This window comes from Quercus suber, unplaced genomic scaffold (assembly GCF_002906115.3).
Source record: "Quercus suber isolate HL8 unplaced genomic scaffold, Cork oak 2.0 scaffold_66, whole genome shotgun sequence".
Lineage (NCBI taxonomy): Eukaryota > Viridiplantae > Streptophyta > Magnoliopsida > Fagales > Fagaceae > Quercus > Quercus suber.
In genome coordinates this window covers 824,465-846,666 of record NW_027069531.1, presented here as the reverse complement: position 1 = coordinate 846,666, position 22,202 = coordinate 824,465, and the positions used below count along the sequence as shown (strand labels likewise).

Sequence of the window (22,202 nt, the reverse complement as noted above, 5' to 3'; positions counted from 1 at the left end):
ATCGCTGACACGAGGCATTGCCTAGCTACGGATTGACTCTCAATTAGCTCCTTAACCCGGTTCCCTAACGAGTACTTCACCTTCTGATGCAGCATTAAAGAAATAGCCCCTAGGGTATAAAGCCAGGGTCTAGCCACAATGGTCCTGTAAGGGGAGTACGCATCCACCACAATGAAGTCCACTTTAACTACATCTAATCCTGCCTGTACAGGCAACCTAATCTAGCCCTTTGGGATGACAACCTTCCTATCAAAACTTACTAAAGGTGAATTATAGGCTGTCAAATCTTCAGGCTTTAAGTTCAGCCCTCGGTACAAGTTAGGGTACATGATCTCAGTACAACTGCCCTGGTCTACCATCACTCTCTTCACATCATATCCTCTTATTCTAAGGGTGACCACCAAAGCGTCATCATGTGGTTGGATAGTTCTAATCTTGTCTTTGTTCGAGAAACTTAGCGATGGTCGGACCTCCACTCTAGCTCTCTTCGACTTAAAGTTAGAATCCTTGGCTGATTGCCTAGCTACAGACATCACCATGGAAGGGTGAGAACCGGTTCTCCCGGGTGAAACAAAGATGGCGTTGATTGTGCCTAGTGAAGGCCTTGAAGGAGTGCTCTCTTGAGCCCCTGATCTTCACTGGTCCCCTTGTCCATTGGGCTAGTACAAAAATTATTGCAACCTTCCCTCTCTGACCAGTTGTTGCAGATGGTTCCATAGTGTCTTGCAATCCTTGGCGGTATGTCTGTGCTCTTGGTGGTAGTGGCAATGAAGGCTCTGGTTACGCCTCAAAGGGTCTCCACTCATCTTGTTTAGCCATTTGAAGTATGGCTCATTCTTGATCTTCTCCAAAACTTGATGCACTGGTTCTCAAAACACGGTGTTAACCACTTAAGAAGCTGCAGGCCCAGACTGCCCAGCAAAATCCCTCCGGGTTTATCATTGTTGTAGTGGTCCGACCTGAAATCTCTCATATCCTGAGGGATAACCTTGCCCTTTCCCTTTTCTTACTGCTGGTCCTCCTCAACCTTCTTATACTTATCAATCTGATCCATGAGCTGGCGTATACTGGTAATCGGTTTTCCAGTTAAAGACTTTCTCAGTCCATGCTCAGTAAATAGGTCGAGCTTGAAAGTGCTAATGGCCACATTGTCAAATTCACCATCTATCTCGTTGAACATCTCCCAATATTTGTCCGAGTATGTTTTTAGGGTTTCTCCTTTCCTCATGGACAGAGACAACAAAGAGGCTAAAGGCCAAGGGACCCTGCTACACATATTGAAGCGGGATCCAAACGCCTGAGTGAGTTCCTTGAAGGAATCAATGAAACCTGCTCTTAGACCATTAAACCACCTCATTGCCACAGGCCTCAAGCTGGATGGGAAGACCTTGCACATCAAGGCCTCGTTCTTGGAATGTACAGCCATCCTTTGATTGAAGTGGCTAACGTGCTCCACTGAGTCTGTTCTACCATTGTACATGGTGAATATGGGTTGAGTGAATCATTGAGGAAGTCTCCCTCCCTCGATCTAGCGAGTGAAAGGTAACTTGGAAATTTGGTTGAGTGCTTTACTCATAGCGTCATTTCCCATGCCTCCCGAAGATGAATTTCTGTTTCTGTGTTCATGGCGGTAATCTTCATCGTATGAGAAAGACTCATTAGGGGGAGTCCTTGACCTCTGTCTATAGTCAGCATCCTTCTTATCATCGGAAGAGTAATCAGAGTTGGAATGAGCTTGCCTTCTGCGTTTGTGGTGTAAGCTTCTCTTTAGGTGATTAATCTCTAACTGCATATTTCTAGCATTCTCCTTATGAGAGACGTGGCTTTTACCCCGAGATTGGCTCTTACTGGTATGGGTAGTATGTACACTTCCTTCTCGGTCCCTTTTTCATTCAAGATCATGAATGTGATCTTAACGCTGAGACCCCATAGACTCTGCCATGTGTGGACCTGAACCTACCATTGTTTAAAGTTGGATTTACTATAACAACAGTGTTTCCCACAGACGGTGCCAATTGTAAGGACCAGATTTGAATTCCTAGCCCAATGTATGAATGAACTTAAACCTAAAAAGCCCAAAACAATAAATTTATAGAAACTGAGTTAGAAAACTAGGTTTTAGTTAATCAAACAACAAGTTAGGTAGGTTTGATGACAATATAATGAAAATAAACAAGTTTAAGCTTAAGAAAAATGTCCTCGGCGAAGTCCGAAGGGACTGGTTCTTATATAATGCTCTTAGATATTGTTACAAGTTTGGTTCTAGATTGCTACATTGTTTCTTTCTTGATTTTTTGATCCCTCTACCTCCAGGGGTCTTTTACATTATATATCCCATCCTTCATGATCTTGGCCCTCCATGTGTTGGTCATCTAAGTCACTACTTGAGTACTCGTCCCATCGGACACTCTCTCTAACTTTCTGTGAGTTGGGGTAGCCAAGGTAGCACTGTTTAGGGGTTTTCTCCACATAAATGCGGCCAGAAAGTTAGCTGCAAAACATTTAATGTGGTGACAGTAGTTTTTCTTTAAATATTTCTGAGCTTCCATCTCTCTTGTGTGTTCACAATACACATCCTTGTTAATAGAACGTCCGAGAAGGTCATCTTGAATGGTAGAACATATACATGATATGTGCTTTGTTCATCCAAGGAGGTGAGCCTCTTTGGACTACTTTTCTCATTCTCTCCGTTTACATCTCACTTTTGTAACTCTGAACTTGACATTCTCACTACTGTTTATTGGTTCTCGGACCTATCAACCCCCTCGGACAAAACCCAAGGTCCAATATACAATTTTTGGGTCATTGTCCCTACAAAAACTAAGTAACTTAAAATGAAATAAAATTAACTTATAAAATTCAAAAACAAATCAATCGAACAGCTTTAAAGGCTTCATCCTGACCCATTGACTTTGGAAGTGCTTTTGACTTTTGAATTGTGCGAGTTGTGACCATCAAATTTTTATGCACTTTTCGGAAACACAAAAAATAAAATTTGGTGGCTGCTGTGTTGTGTGTGTGTACGTGTGACTTCAAAGTACTGTGTAAAAAAAATCCGATGATGATTGGAACACCAAAGAAACAACGAAACCAAACATCCTCAGCTATTCACACTTGTATAAACGCACGTGCCCTTTGACTCCTGTGACTTAAAGAACCTTCCGAAAAGAAAAGTGGCCCTCTTCGTTGCCTTTGCCTACGATTACGAGCCCTAATTTTTCATTCTTTCTTTCTCGTAAAGGTAGACTTATGAGGAAGTGATCCAAGAATTACAGCGACTACATTGAAGCTCAATCAAATTCAATCCCTCAGTTTTTGAATTCAGGTTTTTTTCCTATTCTTTAATTTACTTGTTTTTTCTTGGTTTATTGGGTTCATTGTGTTAATTGCTTTCCTGGGGTTTTTATTTTTCTGATCAAATTCTCAACTGGGTCTTGTTTGGAACTCGAAAATTTTACTTAAAAGTATGTAAAAAAGCTTAATTTAGTAAAATTTATGGTTTTTTTTTTTAATGTGAGATCGATGTTGAGCAGTGAAAGCTGTTTATAATTGTATGTTATAGTTGCCCTTCTAAGTTTACTCTGTAATTGAAAGAATTGTATGTTTAAAGTTAGTTAGGTAATTGCCTTTTCAGCTCAATTACAATCTGGGTTTTTTTTGGTTAAAGTTTCCGTAATTCAGTTTAAGCCAGTAGGCAATGTTGACTTTGTTCCCTGAAATTGACTTGCTAATAAAAAAAGACCGTTGAAGTTAAAAGGGTTTTTGAGTTTTTGAATTAGGATGTGGACTGAGAGGGTTATTTAGATTTGAATAGGGTTTTTGTCTTTTGGGTATCTGGCTGAAATTCTGGTTTTGATGATAGTGAGGAGTTCGGAAACCAAAATGCCAGCGGGTCAGCATTTTGCTCGAATAGACGCTTTAGAGATAAAGTCTCAGATTGAAAGGAAGCTGGGGCGCCCGAAGGCAGAGGAGTATTTTGATCTGCTGGCAAGATTTTTTGGTCTTAAGATTAGCAAATCTGACTTCAATAAACTCTGCATTGACAAAATTGGGAGAGAAAATGTTCGGCTTCATAATCATCTCATCAAATCAATCATAAAAAATGCATGCCTTGCAAAGACTCCTCCATCAAGGGATGACAAAGTAGAAGGTTCTTTTGGTGTTAAAGTGGCAAATGGGTGTCAAAGAAGTGGTGTTCAGCCACTATGCCGAGATATTCCGCAGTCACCTCGAAAGGGGAGGACCCCAACTTTTCGTGATCGCAAGTGTAGGGACCGGCCGAGTCCTCTTGGGCCTCATGGGAAGAACCATAGTATTGCTTGTGAAGATTCAATCCCCAAGTTTCAAGAACAGCAAAGTGCTACAGAGCTGCTTTCTTTGGGTAGCAGACCCCCTGGTTCTGTGGAAGATGGGGAAGAAGTTGATCAAGCTGCTGGAAGCCCAAGCATTTATAGTAGGAGCCCTGTTAGAGCTCCACTTGGTATCCCCTTAAATACTAGAGGGACAAAGAAAGTGTTATGTAATGGATTAGCATCTGCATTTTCCACTGAGACTTGTCAGAACAGTGGCGAGCTACCTGATACCAGTTCTTTGAGGAGCAGATTGGAGCAGAGGTTGGAGATGGAGGGATTAAAAATCTCGGTGGACTGTGCCAACTTGTTGAACAATGGCCTTGAAGTTTATCTGAAGAGATTGATAAAGCCCTGTTTGGAACTTGCTAGTTCCAGGTCTGTACACAAACACATAGACCAACGACAGAGTCCTCCTGTACCTGGTTTAAATGGGATGTGGCCTGTGAGATATGTACAAAACCAAAATGAGCCCATGCCTGCATCCATTTCAGACTTCCGGGTTGCAATGGAATTGAATCCCCAGATACTTGGAGAAGATTGGCCGACAGAACTTGAGAAGATTTGCTTGCGTGCATCAGAGGAATGAATTGGAACTGATTAGCACATGATTTTGGTAAATCAATAAGTTTGGGGTTCATTTCAAAGTGACAATGAGTTATCACAATACAACTGTAAAATTTACTCTAACACTGATCTTGACCTTGTCGTTTTTACAAGCACCGCTGAAGTACATTAGTAAAAGTTATGGGAAGTTTAGGACGAAGGTGATTAGATTGTATATAGGTTTCAGTGCTGATTTTTTGGGGTGGGACACCATGACATGGTAAAGTTTAAACATATCAACACTTGTAATAATCTTGATATAATGAATAGGTCAGTGGTCTTCTTTTTCTAATATTTATAGTTTTTTTTTTTCTAATTTTATTTTACTATGCCTTAAGTTTGTTAATCAAGCTCATCTTTAAAGTTTCCAGGCCAATTGTTCTTAAACTACCTATCCCATGAGATCCGATTGAGTGCTCTTTGTGGCAATTGTTATTCAACTTATTTAGTATTTGATTCTCACACACACACACACACACACACCCTCACGATTATGCAGAGCAATTATGTTGAAGAAGTTAAGGCTGAAGGCCTTACACCTAAATTGCCAAAGTGGAGGGTAAGGTTGTAGGTTCAAAATTCATTGGGTGAGTGTATAACTAATTACAAATCATAATAATAATAATAGTTAAAAATATATATTCTCTCACTGTACAGAAGGCACAATTATTTGTGCCCTTGTAAATCCCCAGCCCTCTTCTCTTCCTCTCTTGAGGTCAAACTTGGACCCCCACACCGGGGGAGGGGGGGGGGGGAACTAAACATTAAAATTATAGAATATTAAAATACCCAAAGAAACAGAAAATTGGGTAAAAGAAACCCAGAGGGACAAAGCCACCTTGATGATGATGCAGGTAGCAAGTAATGGATGTTTTGGGTGTGCTGAAACTTGAACATCTGATGTGGAGGGACAAAAAGTCATAAACATTTGGAAGATGTCTGGTTTTAGATTCTTGTACCTGTTGTGTTTATGAAGTAAAACTGACTCTCTAAGTTTCTTCAGATTTCATTTCAGTCCTTTAACTTTGCTTTTGTTCATTTCAATTCTCTAACTTTCAAGTTTATCCAATTAAGGCTTTTCCATCAACTTTTGTTATATGTTGTGGTTAATTTTTCAATTTTATAAATTTTTCTTCAAATTTTTTAAATTAAAAAATTTCAATTAATGATTGATAAGTATTTTCCAGATTTTTTTTTTCAAAAAATTTTAACAAAAGTTAACGGAAATGCCTTAATTGAATAAATCTGAAACTTAGAGGACTGAAATGAATAAAAGTAAAGTTAAAGGATTGAAATGAAATCTGAAGAAAGTTAGAGGGTCAGTTTTGCTTTTTAGCCTAAAACAAATATATTGGTGGTGGAATGGTGTCTACCTGAATTTCACTGCCCAGAATTGGTGGCCTTATTGTGCTTGCATGTCTAGGTCTAGACGATTAAGCAGTTGACATTCAGTCACCTTGGTCCTATTTAGTTTTTTTTTTTTTTTCAGAAGGTGGGTCCTATTTAGTTGTAGGATGGAATTTTCCCTCAATTGGATTAGCTCTTTTTATCCTTTGGATTGATATTAAAAATATTTCTGCTGTTTATCGTAATCAGGGAGAACAGAAATCTATTACTGTTTTCTATATTAATGAAAAGTAATAACAAATAATATATATATATATATATTTACTGTTGTACACTATGGACATTAGTCTAAGGATCAATATAGAAATTAGTAATCACATATGAAAAAAAAAATTATGGAAATTAGTAATCCAGTGCTGTTTCATTATACATTTGTTATTTATTTAGAACTTAGATGTGCTGATACTGAAAGTATTCACTTTAAGACACACCTGCAAGAACATTGCTGCACAGCATCAATCTGAGACTGTGGAGAAGACCAGACTTCACTGCAATGCAAGTGCCAAAAGGTATTGTATAAGAAAAACCAGAGTCATGATTGGGTGCCCATTTATGTCTGCTCTCTCTTCTTTGTTGGCAGGTTGGTGATTACATCATGAACCCATAGACCAATAGGAAGCCATTACAAACAAAGTGCAACTATGAGGAAAGTTGATATGGTGGTGAGCCGTTTATTTAACTTTCAAAATGAGTTTCTTTTCTGTCATTTTCAATGCTAATACGCTTCAATTTATTTATTTTTTCTCTGTTATTATATGTCATACTCCTATGTTTGCACCATGATTAAAAGTATTGGGTTACTAAAAAGTAAATAAATGAGAGGAGGCCAACAAGGTCTAGTTCAAATGCTCAAATGACATCTACTCCTCTTGTAAGAGCAAGGTGGAGGATGATGTAGCGGTTCAAAATCCACTGGGTACATATTTGATTGCTAGTGAAAAAAAGACGGATAGAATCTGGAGTAATAATGGGTTTTCTGGTTGGTCTACGATTGAATTGGAGAGTTTTCAAGTCTTCTTAAGCTTTGGATTGTAATGTTCTTGGTCTAACAGTCTGGCTTGTTGCTGTTGTCTTTCCAAGTAATGGAATGGGACTTGCAATGATGCAAAAATTTGTTTAGAACAAATCTTCTGTAGCATGGCTTACAAAGAAGTTTGTCCCTATGGTATGTGACCAAACTTTTGTTCTTTTCCCACCCTTTAAAGCTGGTTCACCTAGAAGGCTTCTCTATACCGTATGACGTACTTATCAAGCCATTAATATGTGGTATCTTATCCCACTGTGCTAGGTATTTCATCAGGGGTTTATTCCTCCAGATTTTTCTTTGAAGCAATTCATCTAGATCGTTTCTGTAAAGCTGGTATCCCTCTGTTATAGAAGGGTTTGCCTCTTCTGATTTTCATTTGCTTTTCAGATCTTTTTTTCCCCCTACTTGAAATTGGTCCATAATTATGTTTTCTTGGATAAAATTCATTCATTGAAGTTAACTTGCTGGGGAAAATGACAGGGAGAGAGGGGAATGGGAAGCATTCAAGAACTATATTTATAAGTTCTACAGTCCTCCGCCCCCCCCCCCCCCCCCCCCCTTCCCCCTTTTTTCCTTCTCCCAGTGTTCAATTGTTATGAAATAGTGCTCCTGTAAGAACTATCATGTTTACTAGGAGTCTCTTTCTCTTGTTCTTCTTCATGATATCATTCACTTTTCTTGTAATTCATTTTTGAGTTGCTTTCATATACCACTTTTGCAACTGGAAACACTTTTGTTTCATCTAATTAGTTTGGTTGCTCTGCTTTGTGTTTGCGAATAGTTTGTGCATGTATTCATAACTGTGAATCTCAATCATTTTCAATATGGTGTTGTACTTGTTGTTCCTCCTCTTTTCTGCTAATTTCTGTCGGGGAAAAAGAATTTGTCAATGGAATATTACAGGAGTGAACAGTTTAATTTTGAAGGCTTTTTACTTGTTCCATGTCTGTTGCTAACAATGGAAAATGTCATTGATTGGAAATTCTTTTTAACTTTTACAATTGACTCACTTTCTATTTGAAATTTAATGCAGGAAATCTTGTCATTGAAGGTGCATTGGAGACAGCTTCTGCTTTGAATTCAAAGGGATACCAGTAGATTACCAGGTTAAGCTTTGCTTTCTTAAGAATTGAGTGTGATCCAAAGTGAATAACAGTTAATATGTGGCGCTAATTTTGTAATTTACTTTTTAACTTAAAAAGTTTTCACCTTATCAAAAACTCCGGATTGTTTTTCACTCACTATGGTCAAAAGACTCAAAACAATCAGTGCGCGTCTTTCATTCAAGATCAGAGTAGGGAATATCATTTGTATCTGTGAAGTGGAGCTGAGTCTTTGACATTTATAAGTGCCGCATTTGCGGATGGCTGGGCTGGCACATCAAACTTTCATGTCATATCCTTGTGGACAAGGTTTATTGGGATATAAATTCTTTAAACTCATCTTATATGTTTTTATTAGATTTAAATTTTGAAAATCTAATCGTTAAATTGCAAACTCTTTATATTCTTAACATATATGTCAAATTTTGTTCAAATCGAATGTTATTTATTATTTGATCAATAAATTTATTTTTTATGCATAATTTTAGACCAAAAATAAAAAATTTAAAATTTAAACATTTGATTAATAATATAGCTATTGATCTTTAATCTTCTTGAAATTTTGCAAAAATAGAGGAAATAATTAGAATATACAATCAAACGGTTATATTTTTAAAATTCACATCTAATAAAAATAAATGGGAGAGGTTTGATGGGTTTCTCTTTAGATTGTTCTATCCTTGTATAATACATAATATAGTAATGTACCTTTCATTCTATATAAATGTTTTAATTTTAATTAAGGGTGCGTTTGGATATCACTTATTTTGTTAAAAATTGAAAATAATAAAAAAAAGTAGTAATTTTCAGTCTTGTTCACTAATAAAAATACTGTTTATTTACCTTAATGCACTATTTATGAACAGTGTAAGAGGCGCTCGTAAAAAAAAAAAAAAAAAAAACGCAGGAACGCAACACACATCAGCCCAATCTAAACGTATACTCATTGTTATAAGAAATGGTAACAATATAGTGATATTAAAATGGAAGTGGCACGGTTTTTAATAAAAATCTTGTCTTTCTGGTGAAAAAAAAAAGTGTGTAATATAGAAATTGAAGAAGCACTGAGAAATTTCAGTTTTTAGAAAGTTAATGTATAGTTTAAGACAATTCAAATAGAAAAGCAAGACATTAAATTTTTATTTTATTATTTTTGTAACAAGGGATTCATCAAGTAAACATCAGGAGGACAGTTAAGGACAAAGCTTATAATAGTACAAACCCAAAAGGACCGAAAGTCATAAAATAACAATAAAACAGCATAAGCCGGAGATCGACTTTTCAAAAAAAAAAAAAGTCCTGCTGCGAGCTGGACCGCAGGCCCATTTTCTTGTAAGCTCATCTGCAATTTTTTTTGCTTCACAAAAGCAGTTAAAACAAGAATATATTAGTGGAAACTGAAAAGTGGTAAAATGATAAGTATAGGGTCACAATTCGTAGCTCAAGCCCAAAAGATATGAGATGTGAGTCTAATAAACCTAGTATAATGAATTTGTAGAGAGTGAGTGAAAGAGCTGGGTTTTTGGTGAATTGGACAATGACTAATAATGATTTCAAAAGATGAACAAGTATGCAGCACACCTAAACATCAATAAAACAATTATTCGAGATCGACTTTTCAAAAAAAAAAAGTCCGGCTATGAGCTGGACCGCATGCCCATTTTCTTGTAAGCTTATCTGCATTTTTTTTGCTTCACAAAAGCAGTTAAAATGAGAATATACTAGTGGAAACTGGAAAGTGGTAAAATGATAAGTGTAGGGTCACAATTCGTAGCTCAAACCCAAAAGATATGGGATGTGAGTCCAATAAGTTCAGTACAATGAATTTGTAGATAGTGAGTGAAAGAGTTGGACTTTTGGTGAATTGGATACTGACTAATAATGATTTCAAAAGATGAATAAGGATGCAGCACACGTAAACATCAATAAAACAATTATCCGAGGAGATAAATTATGAATTTATTTGATGGTTTTGATGGTTAATACAGTTCTTAGTGTTACAATAATTCATTTTCTCTCTTTTCTCTCTCTGTTTTTTCGTTCCCCTTCTATGGGAGGTCTTTTACATTATATAGTTCCTTTTAGACTCTCTTGATCATACACTTGTTAATCATCTAAACCTTCACTTGAGTACATGTCTCATCAAATATCTTCTTTAACTCTTTGCGAATGGTGGTAGCTGAGATCAAGGGAGTCAATACCGTACTGAAGGCTGAACCGGTTTGGCCAATGGTACAATATATTTCGGATACCGTTCAATACCGGTGTACCGTTTCGGGTTTATCGCTATTTTTTATATTTATAATATATATATATATATATATATATGTGTGTGTATGTGTGTGTGTGTGTGTTTGTGTGTGTGTGTGTGTGTGTGTGTGTGTGTATCTTATAATAAATATAAAAGTTTAGCATAAAACATTTCCTCAATTCAGAACTAATTATTCATAGTTTTAGACTTTAGTATCAATTAAAAGAAAAAAAAAAAACACAATATAAAAATAGAAAGTTTAAAAGTTACCATTGCATACTAAGAAAACAAATAATATTAATAAGTTAATGCAAATAAGTTACCATTCTGCCCTAACAAAAATTCAAAAATTACAAAACTTAAAAAAAAAAAAAAAAAAAAAAAAAAAAAAAAAAAAAAACTTTTTTCTATACTGGCCAGTATGCCTGGTACCGGCCGGTATTGCCCCTAAATTGGCCGGTACGGCCGGTATTTTTTCCGGTACGAAACAGGGGGTTATATGTACTGGTTTGCTTGCCAGTATGGTATATACCGGCGATACCGGCAGGTACGGTATGAAATCGACTCCCTTGGCTGAGATTACACTGTTCAGGAGTCTTCTCCACATAAATACGGCTAGAAAAGTTGCTACAGTGCATTTAATGCGGTGGAAGTAGCTTTTCTTTTAGATATTCCCGTATTCTTATCACCTTTGTACATACTTGAGATTCATCCTGATCATCGTTGGAACTCCCTGGAAAGTCACCTAAATGACCTAAATGCGTGTTTGACCGATGTTCATCATATCCGAAAGGTAATTACTCCTCGGACTATATGCCTCCCTTCTTTTCTTCCGTGATTCTCAATTTTGGAGCCTCTTCTAATCATATACTCCTCCTCGGACATATCCACTTTATCGGATAAGGCCCAAGACCCAACATACAAATTTAGGTTCTTATCCCCACAATAAGCAAAAAAAATTTAGTTGCTAATTGCTAGTTGCTAGGAGTTCTCTAACTCCATAAACAAACTTACGGTTTTTGCCACAACTTTCTTATATTATTGCTAGCCTTTTGACTTTTTATCCACCGATCAGAGTTAGAAATGTGGCAAAATTTGTGTTTTTTATTTATTGTGGTATTAGATTTTTTGGCATGGAAAAACTGTTCGGAGAAATGCTGATGAATGATTCGTTACGTGTGTCTTAAGCAATTTCCACTAGGTACTGTACAGTGTGTACATGGACAAATCATGAAAAAACAGTAGCACTCGGCCCAGCTATAGACAACAAGTTTCATTGATTGGGATTGATTTTGATTTCTAACCACGTGCTGCCATGTGATGTTTGTCTCACCCTCTTATTATTTGAGATAAGTTGTACGGCTTTCTTCTTTCCCGGCCAGAACTTCATCATGTGTATCTTATTCTTCAACAACCAAAAAAAAAACAGTAACATGCAACTTTAATCGACGAAAATGTGATTTTATTTAGGTATAAGTACAACATTTTCATCAGTTCTACTTCGTATACTTTTCCGATGCCTGTAATTGTGGACTCAATCAAACGAGTTAAGAGTGATTTTAACTGTACTTGACCATGACATCAATTAATTTGGCAGACTTTGATGCATGTCTCCGTTGCACATGACGACATGGTCTCGGTCTCACTACGAGATTCATTTAGGAGAAGAAGTCGGTGTATTTATGAGCAGACATAATTGTTTGATGATAAATCTTTGAAGTTTCAACATGGGTGCCGAATTGTAAATGCATATTAAATAGGACGTTAATGAAAGAAAATGACTGGCTAATAAGCACTTTGAAATGGGGCTTCATTTTCTTTCCCAAAAAAAAAGAAAAAGAAAAGAAAGCTAAGCATCCTTCATACAGTAATGAATGCACCTTAACAAGGATCCAAATAATTTTGAAATATCAAACCTCGTGACATTGGCTTTGAGTCGAGCTCTTTGACTCTATCTCTATGACAATAAAACCAGTATATATGCACAAAATTAACAAAAATATTTCAATGTTTTTTGGTCACATCTAGGGAAGGTTCTGTCATATTTGTTTGGAGAAATAATTTGAGTGTACATTATTTAACGTGCTGCCAATACTTCGAGCTGTCATTCAGGCTTTTACTAACCTAGCCAACGTAGTTCAAATTGTTCAAATACAGCCAGCCTTCTCAGTAGCAGACAGCAACTTTATCCCTTGTTACTTTTAATTTGGAACATGTTTTGGAAATAGGTCCACTAAATCCATACACTCTTTAAACGGGTCGTGTTCCCTTTTTTATTTCCCATATTATATGAAAAAAAAAAAAAAGAAAAAAAAAAAGGAGAAAAACATTGTTCAATGAATTCAAGCCCACCATGCCTTCCATTCCAATATTGCATTCTTGATTATTCCACACAACAACTAATATTTAAATTGCAAATTAAATTACAAATTGCTAGTGCTGATCTGTTGTGCTTCCTATAATAATAATATAATATAATATACCGTTTAGCTTTGGTCTTTTACACTTGGAATTTTCCGGGTAGTGTTTAATTTAAAGTTTTCTCAATTAAAAGCAGCACAATCACGACGAATATTCCCATTCTTTCCAGTCTTGACTCCGACCCGGCCCAGCTTGGTCATGGCAGTGATAAAAGCATTTTGGAAAGAAGCAGAGTTTCTTGCCCAAGTATCAACCGTGGGCCTAGACCTGGTATCAGTGAAGAGTATTTGGTCCGAGGTGAAAAGTCCCTTGCCTTGTTGAAGATTCTTGTAGTATACATTATCAAAGGTTCTGGGCGTAGTTGGGTCCATGTTGATGGCTATTAAAGGGTCAACATTTTTGGGACACATTGCTTGTAGCTGGCTAGAATAGTCTTTGTTCAACGTGGGGTCCACTGAGGTCTGAGGGCTGAAATTGTAAATCCGGTTTGCAAACCTATTACAATGTGAGAATCCAAGGGTATGCGCACCTGTACCAAAATTAAAATTCAATCGGTTTTTTTAGTATTACAGCAAGAAATACTAAGAAATTATTAACTTGATCATAGTTCATGTTCACGTGTCATAAATTCATGATAAATAATGCTTTGCAAAAGCTCAATTTCTGGTGTCAATTGAGGTCTCTCTTATATGATTTTTGTAGTACGTATCCTTTAAGGGAGTTAAAACCATGCACTTCAATAAATATAAAAAACAACAATTTACCCCCCCCCCCTCCCCTTCTTACCCAAGTACTAAATAATTAATAATCATAAGACATATCTGGACGAATTATAAGATCATAAACTATTTCACAATTTATTTGCCACAATTTTGACGTGGTAAATTATAAGTGGTTGTCTAACACTTATACATGGATTAATATTTTTTTTTTCACCATTTACACTTAGTCATATCACAATTATGGCAAAAAAAAATTCTGAAATAGTTTGTATTACTAGATTTTTTTTCATGTAACTTACATGCAAAATGCTAAAATCGTAAACTTTTTTACAAATTGTTAATGTGGTAAATAATTATTAGTAAGTAAAAAAAATAATATTAGTAATAAGTCTAAATAAAAACCAATAAAAAATTTTTTAATCAACTATTTATAAAATATTGTAAAATAGTTGGTGAATATGACATTAATTTAGTTACGTATACTCAATGGCAAACTCTGTGACACCATGATTGAGAGCGTGTGGGAGACGCGCATTACCTGAGAGGGCAATCATATCGGTTTGGGAGAGCCCATGGGCAGCAAACATGGAATTGAGCTGGTTCAAATTGAAAGTTGGCTGAGGTAGCTTCCCTTCGACATCTGTAGCTTTTGAGACCAGGCCATCCAATCTTCCTAACTCAACCGCATATGAAGGCCCACCAGCCTGCCTCAATGTCAATCATCATTATTATTAGTTGCCATGTTATTATTAAGAAGAGTAGAAAATACCAGCAATCAACACATAGTCATAGTACAAAATAGCAACTTGTCCAAGTCGCAAAAATGACCAAGAAATTTAAGAAACTACTGTAGTATTCAATGAGAATGGTGAACCAACCAGTGCAACGACATCCCGGGTTGCCATGGCGAGAATATCAGCACATGAGACCTTATTTTTGCAGCTTGGGACAGCATCAACCGCGGCCTTGGCTTTGATCACAGTGTCAAATCCATCTCCAGCTAAAGAAAGATTATCAGGGTGATCCTTCTCTGCCTTGTTGCTTCCGGTGGATTGTATAATTACTGAGGCATCACAACCCTATAACAAAATTAAACATAAAACAAAAGTTGAGATTTTGATGTTATATATACCTATGACTTTAACAACAAAATACAAAAATAGAGATAGAATTTGGGATGGTTAGATTTAACAAAGACTGCTCCTTGTTTTTTTGTGTTTACCTGGACAAAACAATCATGGAAAAAAAGACGAAGGGTTGCAGGAACTGTTACAAAAGTTTGTTGAAATTTCTTTTGAACAACATTTTTAACAATGTTTTCAACATTGGGGCAGGTATTGGCATAGTAGTTTTGTTTTAGCTGAGCTGATGCCATGTAAGGGTAGAGGCTCAAACCTAGGGAAAGTGACCACACAGCTAATAGCATGAACCGACCCATATTTGATTGGCCAAACCCCAAAGTTTCCAAAGTTTTGATTTTTCAATATAGAAGAGGGAGAGAAGATGAGGGAGATTTATAGAATGTATATATGAGAGGCTTTGAATAAATGGTCGGAGTGAAAGGGATATATATAGAAGTGGAAATGTGGTCACAACTCAGGAAAAAAAGAAGAGGTATATGCTCACAAGTTGAAGCATTTGAATAACAAGCTTCCCTACAGCTAGCCAAGAATTTTATTACTATTATTATTATTATTATCATTCAAATTGTGAGCTCGATTGTGATATTATTGTTGCCTTTCTTAACGTATAGCCGCCTCAAATCATCTTATCCATAACTACCATTTTTTTTTTTTTTTTGATAAGCTTATCCATAACTACTATATCGTCCAAAATTCCAAATATTTGAGTAAAAACTTTAAATCCCAAACGTGGTCTTTGTATTTGGCTTGTGCCCGCACAAAAAAGAAGAAGTTCACGTGGTCCAAACTCCAAAGCTCACCCACCCTTTTTCTCTTTGCTTGAGAACTGACCAAAAAGAAAATACAAGCCCGCCAAGAAAAACTTAGAATAAGCACGTCACGGCTGCTCATATGGCATTCCATTATGCAGCCATGCTCTTTATTTATTCGCTAAAGAACATGCCAGCCACGCTCACGTTCGGAGATCGCAATTAAGATTCCAAAATCATGATTATATGGAGGTTAAAAAATTCGGACATTGTTAATTATTAGTCAAATGAAAAATGAATATTATTCAAAAAGACAAATGATGTTTCCTCTGTTTCATCCACATTACTGTTTCTTTTATGGGCAATGATGGTCATGCACTTTTCTTTTTTACAATATTCAATTTCATACTTTAAAATATGGACATTTTTATTTATTTATTTTTTTTTAACGGAGATTGATGTAAACAAGTGTTAAGATATTTTACCTTCTTTTCTAGAATAAAATTGGTAATGAAGTAGAAATAAGTTGGGTTTTGATTATATTATTTTTAAAAAAAATATTGTACCTAGAAAAAGAAATTAATTAAATTATAAATTACAGGGTAACAAACTGATTCTTTCAATTAATTGGTAACTTCTGATATTTTGAATAAAAATATTTAAAATTCAAATTTTTATTTTTTAACTATCAAATTATTTAATAAAAAGAACCGGTTAATGTAAGAATAATCATTTTTTGTTTTGTTTTGTTTTGAGAATCGTGTAAAAAAAAAAAAAAAAAGCCTTTAATTCATTGTATGAAAACGGAACCAACAAATAAAAACTAAACACATGTAGTAAATCTCTAGGGGAGAAGTTACTTCAGACAGTTGGTGGCCAATCGCTTAAAAGGGCATAATGTAAATATTAATTTATTATTACTTTTGAGAATGAATCCGTTCGTTGCCTGATTAATTGGTCCAAAAGATAATAAGCCAGGGAGAAGGAGGTGTCTGAATTCGAGCCATATTTTTTATATTTTGGAATTTTCTCGTGTATGAATCATAGAACATTGAACTAGAAATCAGTGGGCTCTTTCCACGTGATGGATTCTAGTGCAGTGATTAGCAGTGGTAGGTACAGAATAGTGAGGAATACGTAAATAGTCAAAGAAGCCATGCTAAGTATATGTTTGGATAGAGATAGTCTGCATTTTCAATGTTGCGTTTTTTTTTTTTTTTTTGGCCTGCGTTTCTAGAGACAAGGGCTACTGTTTATGCACTGTGCATAAACCGTAGCAGTACTATTTGAATTTTTAGTCAATTTTCGCGTGTGAGTGGATTTTATGTATTGTTTATAGGACCCACAAATTTTATTTTTTAATAATTTTTTAATTAAAAATGGGTCACACAGTACTATTCACATATTTAAAAATTATTTTGTTACAGTGTTTTCAGTTTTCAGTTTCAGCAAAATAAGTTATATCTAAACAAACCCAAGTATCCGTTTGGATAGCGGCCGAATTTCTGCGTTACATTTTTTTTTTTTTTTTGAAAAAAGCATTTATACTTTTTCAGTGGGTCCTGTGCACTGTTCACGAGACCCATAAACCTCTTTTTTCAGCAAAATTTTTATTAAAAATGGGTTCCATGATACTATTCACTCATTTAAAAATTATTTTGTTACAGTATTTTCAATTTTTGATTTTCGGCAAAATAAACGGTATCAAAACACAACCTAAGTGTTGGTTTGAAACAATTCATTTAGCTTTTGTTGAAATTTTTTTGTTAAAAGTGTGTTAAAATATACTTGTACTTTAAAAAAAATTTGAAAAGTAAGAAAATATGGAAAAAAAAAATTTTTGTTGAAGTTTTAAAGGGTTTTACATAAAAACTAAAAGCTAAAAGTTGATGCAAAAAAAAAAAAAAAACCACTTAGATTTTAAATGATCTATTTTTATTATGACTATCATATTTTTTTTATAAAAAAAATTAAGAACTAGAACTCTAGAAGTAAATAAATCATTAATACAATACAAAGATATTTCTTACAAGTTACAACCTTTCAAGCAGTAACAAAGCTACAATCATCAACACCTAGAGCTATAATTTAACAAAGAAGCTAAAAATGAGCTATAACTGGAAAGTATAGACAAGCGTACATAAATCACATCTTAGACAAACAATCAGGCCTTGCACTGATTTTTTTCATGGGCTTTAGAAGAGCAAATTATGCAGTTTTTCCCTTTAAAGCAAAGATAGCTCGGTGCAAAATTATTGTATAGTGCCGTAAGCTGATAAGCATTGTCTATATATAAATAATACAGATTTTCCCTTCCAAGATCCAAGACAACACTTTGGCAGCATTAACACGAGTAATGTCGTTTTTATTTGTTTATTTGGAGATATAGACATTTGAACCGAAAAAATTAAAAATAAAATTTTATTTTTTATTTTCCTTTTGTTTGGTAATTCTTTCGGAATGATGTGATTTGGATCAATCAAGGAGTTAAGGATCATAGTAATTTGACGAATTTGGCGCAACGCAACCCCACACAGCTAAGCTACAAGGTTACTATGTTTAGTCTATCACTCCACTTAATTGTAACTTGTCACATCAACAATTATAAAACTACTTGTGAAAAAATTACATCTACAACACATATATGAACTTATACGAGTAATGCTAGAGACATTAACTTTGGTACAACTTTATGCCACAACTTGCTACATTGGGACACACCTTTATCAATTACAACTCACTATGTGGTGAGTTGTGCACAAAGTTGTGTCAAAATTGGTGTCCCCACTCTCCAGCCTTACTCAACTTCTATTGAAAGGGTATATATTGTTGGTTAAGTCGACACAAATATAGAATTAAAGTGATAGTCTAACATTCACTAAAACAAAGCAATAGCTAAATAGTAATAGTATTTATTGTGGTGTCTCATTTTTTGTGGTTCAAAAGACCTCATTGTTTATAAAGGCTGCACGTATCCTTTAGAAGATAAATAAAGTTAATGACATGCAACAATGAACAATCTTGACAAATCAAACATAGAGATAATGATTTTGATGTGGGGTTCACAAACAAAACAGTTGATCATAATTAATAAGATGTACAAAGTCTTACGCACGAAGTTAATGAAAACCATCTTAGATGTTTCCTCAATTATTATAGCAGTGATTGATTACTACAATATTGTATATTTTTGCTGTCCCGAGATGAGCTGTGATGTTAAATATATATTAAAAGAAGAACAAATCAAATGTAATTGAAAGGGAAATGTTGGTGTACATAATAATGCTTGCCAGCATGATTTTCTTACGTCTCGATCTCGACTCTTGACTCACATTTTAATTTATTTTTTCGCTTTTTTTTTTTTTTTTGTTTTATTAATTTTCTCAATTGGTTTAGCAAAAAAAAAAAAAAAAAAAAAAATTTTTCAATTGAAAACAGCACAATCACGACGAATATTCCCATTGCTACCCGTTTTGACTCCGACCCGACCCAGCTTGGTTATTGCAGTGACAAAGGCTTTTTGGAAGTTTGTCGAACTTGAGGCCCATGCATCAACTGTGGGCTTGGACCTAGGGTCTGTAAAGAGGACTTCATCGGAGGTGAAAAGGCCCATGTGTTGCTTTAGATTCTTGAAGTACATATTATCAAAGATCTGAGGCGTGTTTGGATCCATATTAATGGCGATCCTGGGGTCCACATTTTGCGGGCACATTCCTTGAAGTTGGGTCGCGTATGTCTTGTTTAGTGTCGGGTCTACCGGATTCTGAGTGCTGAAATTGTAGATCCGGTTAGCAAACTTGCTACAATGAGAGAATCCAACCGTGTGAGCCGCTGCAAAAACACAACAAATATAAAAATCTATGAGCTTTGTGAATTTGTGATGACGGTTCATATTAGACTTTAATTGTGCATATGCAGGCAGAATATCATGTGTGTTGCTTAGGGACAAGATCGGAGAATTCCATAAATTATGAAATTTTATTGGGTGTAATTTATTTGTTCCAAACACACCATGTAAATATATGAAAGAATCTCGTGTGATGGTCGCTCACCACGTAATTATATGAAAGTATTTTTTGAAGTGTTTCTACTTTTAAGATGATAGTGAGAGATTTTAAATAGCTGAACTTGATAATATAGGTTTACCACAAGGTGAAACATCGGTTGGATTTATATATGAATTAGCAACATAGCATGACAATAAAACCAATAACTAGTAGCAATAGTTGAAATTAAATAAGTGTGATTAGTCTATGGGTATAACAAAGTACATAGTCATGTTTGGTTGGTATAAAAAAATTTAGAACATTTGTATCGGCAGTTATAATATGTATACAATTTAATGATATAAATGCACATGTTGTAATCTATTATGTCAGTAAATATATCATTAAGAAAATTTGAAAATTTATGGTGTCAGTAAGATAATAATAATATCTCAGTGATTGCCAAGAACATCAACAACCCCATCACGAGAGAACAGTACTGTTCCAGTCAGCTGGACCCACGCAATCCTTTCACGTGTGTGCATGTGTGATCCACTGGACAAAAACAACGTTAATTGTGTCATACCTGAGAGAGCGATCATGTCCGCTTGAGAGAGCCCATTTGCAGCAAACAAAGCATTGAGCTGATTCAAATTGAAGGTTGGCTGTGGCAGCTTTCCGTTTACACTTGCAGCTGTTGAAACTAGCCCATCCAATCTTCCCAATTCAACCGCGTATGAAGGCCCACCAGACTACACAAAAAATATATAGATAACAAACAACAACCATTTAGAATATTGTTAAGAAAAAATATATACATTTATATACAACTAGTGCAAGATATATAGTACATTTATATATGTAGAATATTGTTAAGAAAAAAATGTAGTAAAGAATGGTGAACAAACCAGTGCAATGACATCTCGGGTCGCCATTGCGAGAATATCGGAGCACGAAACCTTATTAGTGCAGTTTGCGACAGCATCAACCGCGGCCTTGGCTTTGATGACGGTGTCGAATCCATCTCCGGCTAATGAGAGATTGTCAGGGTTATCTTTCTCCGCCGTGTTACTTGCAGTGGATGCTATTATCACCGAGGCATCACAACCCTATCATATATGACACAAAACACGATGCAAATATTTAATACCCATGTAATATTTAGTCTAAACATTACCGAAAGAGAAATCGTGCTAATATAGAATTGTAATATTTATGTACCTGGACAAAGCAATCATGAAAGAAGAGACGAATGGTTGCAGGAACTGTAACAAACGTTTGATTAAATTTCTTTTTGACAGCGTCTCTAACAATGTTTTCCACATTTGGACAGATGTTGGCATAGTAATTTTGCTGTAGACTAGCCGTTGGAGTTGGGAAGAGGCACAAACTAAGACAAAGTGATAACACAACTATGAGATTGAACTGAGACGCCATTTTGATCAAAGAAATTGGAGTTACAACTTACAATGGAGGAAGGAGTTGTGCACAGAGTTATAATTATATAAGGGAGATCACAATACAGAAGAACTGGTCGAGGTCAGAAGCCAGTTGGATTAGATTCTTTTTTAAACAACCAAGAGTGTCTTTTTCGGTTTTTTTTTTTTTTTAATCAAAAAAATAATGTTCGTCTCTAACAATGTTTTCCACATTTGGACAGATGTTGGCATAGTAATTTTGCTGTAGACTAGCCGTTGGAGTTGGGAAGAGGCACAAACTAAGACAAAGTGATAACACAACTATGAGATTGAACTGAGACGCCATTTTGATCAAAGAAATTGGAGTTCCAACTTACAATGGAGGAAGGAGTTGTGCACAGAGTTATAATTATATAAGGGAGATGACAATACAGAAGAACTGGTCGAGGTCAGAAGCCAGTTGGATTAGATTCTTTTTTAAACAACCAAGAGTGTCTTTTTCGGTTTTTTTTTTTTTTTTAATCAAAAAAATAATGTGATGACTTTTAAAAGTAACGTTAACTACGTTTGGCTATGTCAGTGAGTAACTGCTTCTTGTTCACACACTTTTTTTGGTTCCTAGTTGAATCATCCGATTGATCTGCTCGTTGTCTTAGCAAAAAATAATAATAATAATAATTTGAAGTTTTTTTTTTTTTTGGCACCTCCACTTCAGGCTTATTAGCTAGCAATTACGTATGTTGATTTTCTAACTATAATAAACTAGCAACTCCCAAACCTCATCCCATTGAGTTTAACTTAAATTAAAAGTTTGACCACAGCATGGCTGCTTCCTGTTGGCTTCCAAACTCTATTATGCATGCCAGCAATGCTCTTTTTATGTGTTTACTAAAAGAACATACCAGCCATTTTCCCTTTCAGATACCATTTTTTTTCTTTTTTTTTCCGTTTACTTTTTACTTTTTCTTTTTTTATTGTTCTTATTGAGCCTATTTCCTTATTTAAAATTTTTTTATATTGT

At 35.3% G+C, this 22,202-nt stretch overlaps 4 protein-coding genes across 4 annotated transcripts; 1 reads left to right on the top strand and 3 right to left on the bottom strand.

The window, feature by feature from the left end:
* Nucleotides 1–1,006: 1,006 nt before the first annotated feature.
* Nucleotides 1,007–1,480, bottom strand: LOC112034020 (uncharacterized). The gene has a single exon (XM_024066810.1). The coding sequence runs from the start codon at nucleotides 1,478–1,480 to the stop codon at nucleotides 1,007–1,009; it is 474 nt and encodes a 157-aa protein (XP_023922578.1).
* A 1,650-nt stretch (nucleotides 1,481–3,130) lies between these two features.
* On the top strand, nucleotides 3,131–5,247 carry LOC112034028 (uncharacterized). Its single transcript, XM_024066818.2, has 2 exons — nucleotides 3,131–3,325; nucleotides 3,863–5,247. The coding sequence occupies exon 2, from the start codon at nucleotides 3,883–3,885 to the stop codon at nucleotides 4,936–4,938; it is 1,056 nt and encodes a 351-aa protein (XP_023922586.1). The 5' UTR covers nucleotides 3,131–3,325; nucleotides 3,863–3,882; the 3' UTR covers nucleotides 4,939–5,247.
* Nucleotides 5,248–13,080: 7,833 nt separating this feature from the next.
* Nucleotides 13,081–15,450, bottom strand: LOC112034026 (peroxidase 73). The gene is made up of 4 exons (XM_024066816.2): nucleotides 15,109–15,450; nucleotides 14,765–14,965; nucleotides 14,425–14,590; nucleotides 13,081–13,693 (listed from the first exon to the last, which is right to left on the bottom strand). The coding sequence occupies exons 1-4, from the start codon at nucleotides 15,322–15,324 to the stop codon at nucleotides 13,287–13,289; spliced, it is 990 nt and encodes a 329-aa protein (XP_023922584.1). The 5' UTR covers nucleotides 15,325–15,450; the 3' UTR covers nucleotides 13,081–13,286.
* Nucleotides 15,451–18,896: 3,446 nt separating this feature from the next.
* On the bottom strand, nucleotides 18,897–21,293 carry LOC112034027 (peroxidase 51). The gene is made up of 4 exons (XM_024066817.2): nucleotides 20,985–21,293; nucleotides 20,672–20,872; nucleotides 20,350–20,515; nucleotides 18,897–19,608 (listed from the first exon to the last, which is right to left on the bottom strand). Exons 1-4 carry the CDS (start codon nucleotides 21,198–21,200, stop codon nucleotides 19,202–19,204), a joined length of 990 nt encoding a protein of 329 aa, XP_023922585.2. The 5' UTR covers nucleotides 21,201–21,293; the 3' UTR covers nucleotides 18,897–19,201.
* Between the last annotated feature and the right edge of the window lie 909 nt (nucleotides 21,294–22,202).

Excerpts from the sequence above, each read along its gene's own strand:
- LOC112034026 (XM_024066816.2), bottom strand. The coding sequence starts at position 15,324 with ATGGGTCGGTTCATGCTATTAGCTGTGTGGTCACTTTCCCTAGGTTTG. Across the intron at positions 14,591-14,764 it reads CCCGGGATGTCGTTGCACTG|GCTGGTGGGCCTTCATATGC; the intron begins GTTGGTTCACCA and ends ACATTGAGGCAG. Across the intron at positions 13,694-14,424 it reads CGATATGATTGCCCTCTCAG|GTGCGCATACCCTTGGATTC; the intron begins GTAATGCGCGTC and ends ATTTTGGTACAG.
- LOC112034020 (XM_024066810.1), bottom strand. The coding sequence starts at position 1,480 with ATGTACAATGGTAGAACAGACTCAGTGGAGCACGTTAGCCACTTCAAT.
- LOC112034028 (XM_024066818.2), top strand. The coding sequence starts at position 3,883 with ATGCCAGCGGGTCAGCATTTTGCTCGAATAGACGCTTTAGAGATAAAG.
- LOC112034027 (XM_024066817.2), bottom strand. The coding sequence starts at position 21,200 with ATGGCGTCTCAGTTCAATCTCATAGTTGTGTTATCACTTTGTCTTAGT. Across the intron at positions 20,873-20,984 it reads TTCATGATTGCTTTGTCCAG|GGTTGTGATGCCTCGGTGAT; the intron begins GTACATAAATAT and ends CATATATGATAG. Across the intron at positions 19,609-20,349 it reads GGACATGATCGCTCTCTCAG|CGGCTCACACGGTTGGATTC; the intron begins GTATGACACAAT and ends GTGTTTTTGCAG.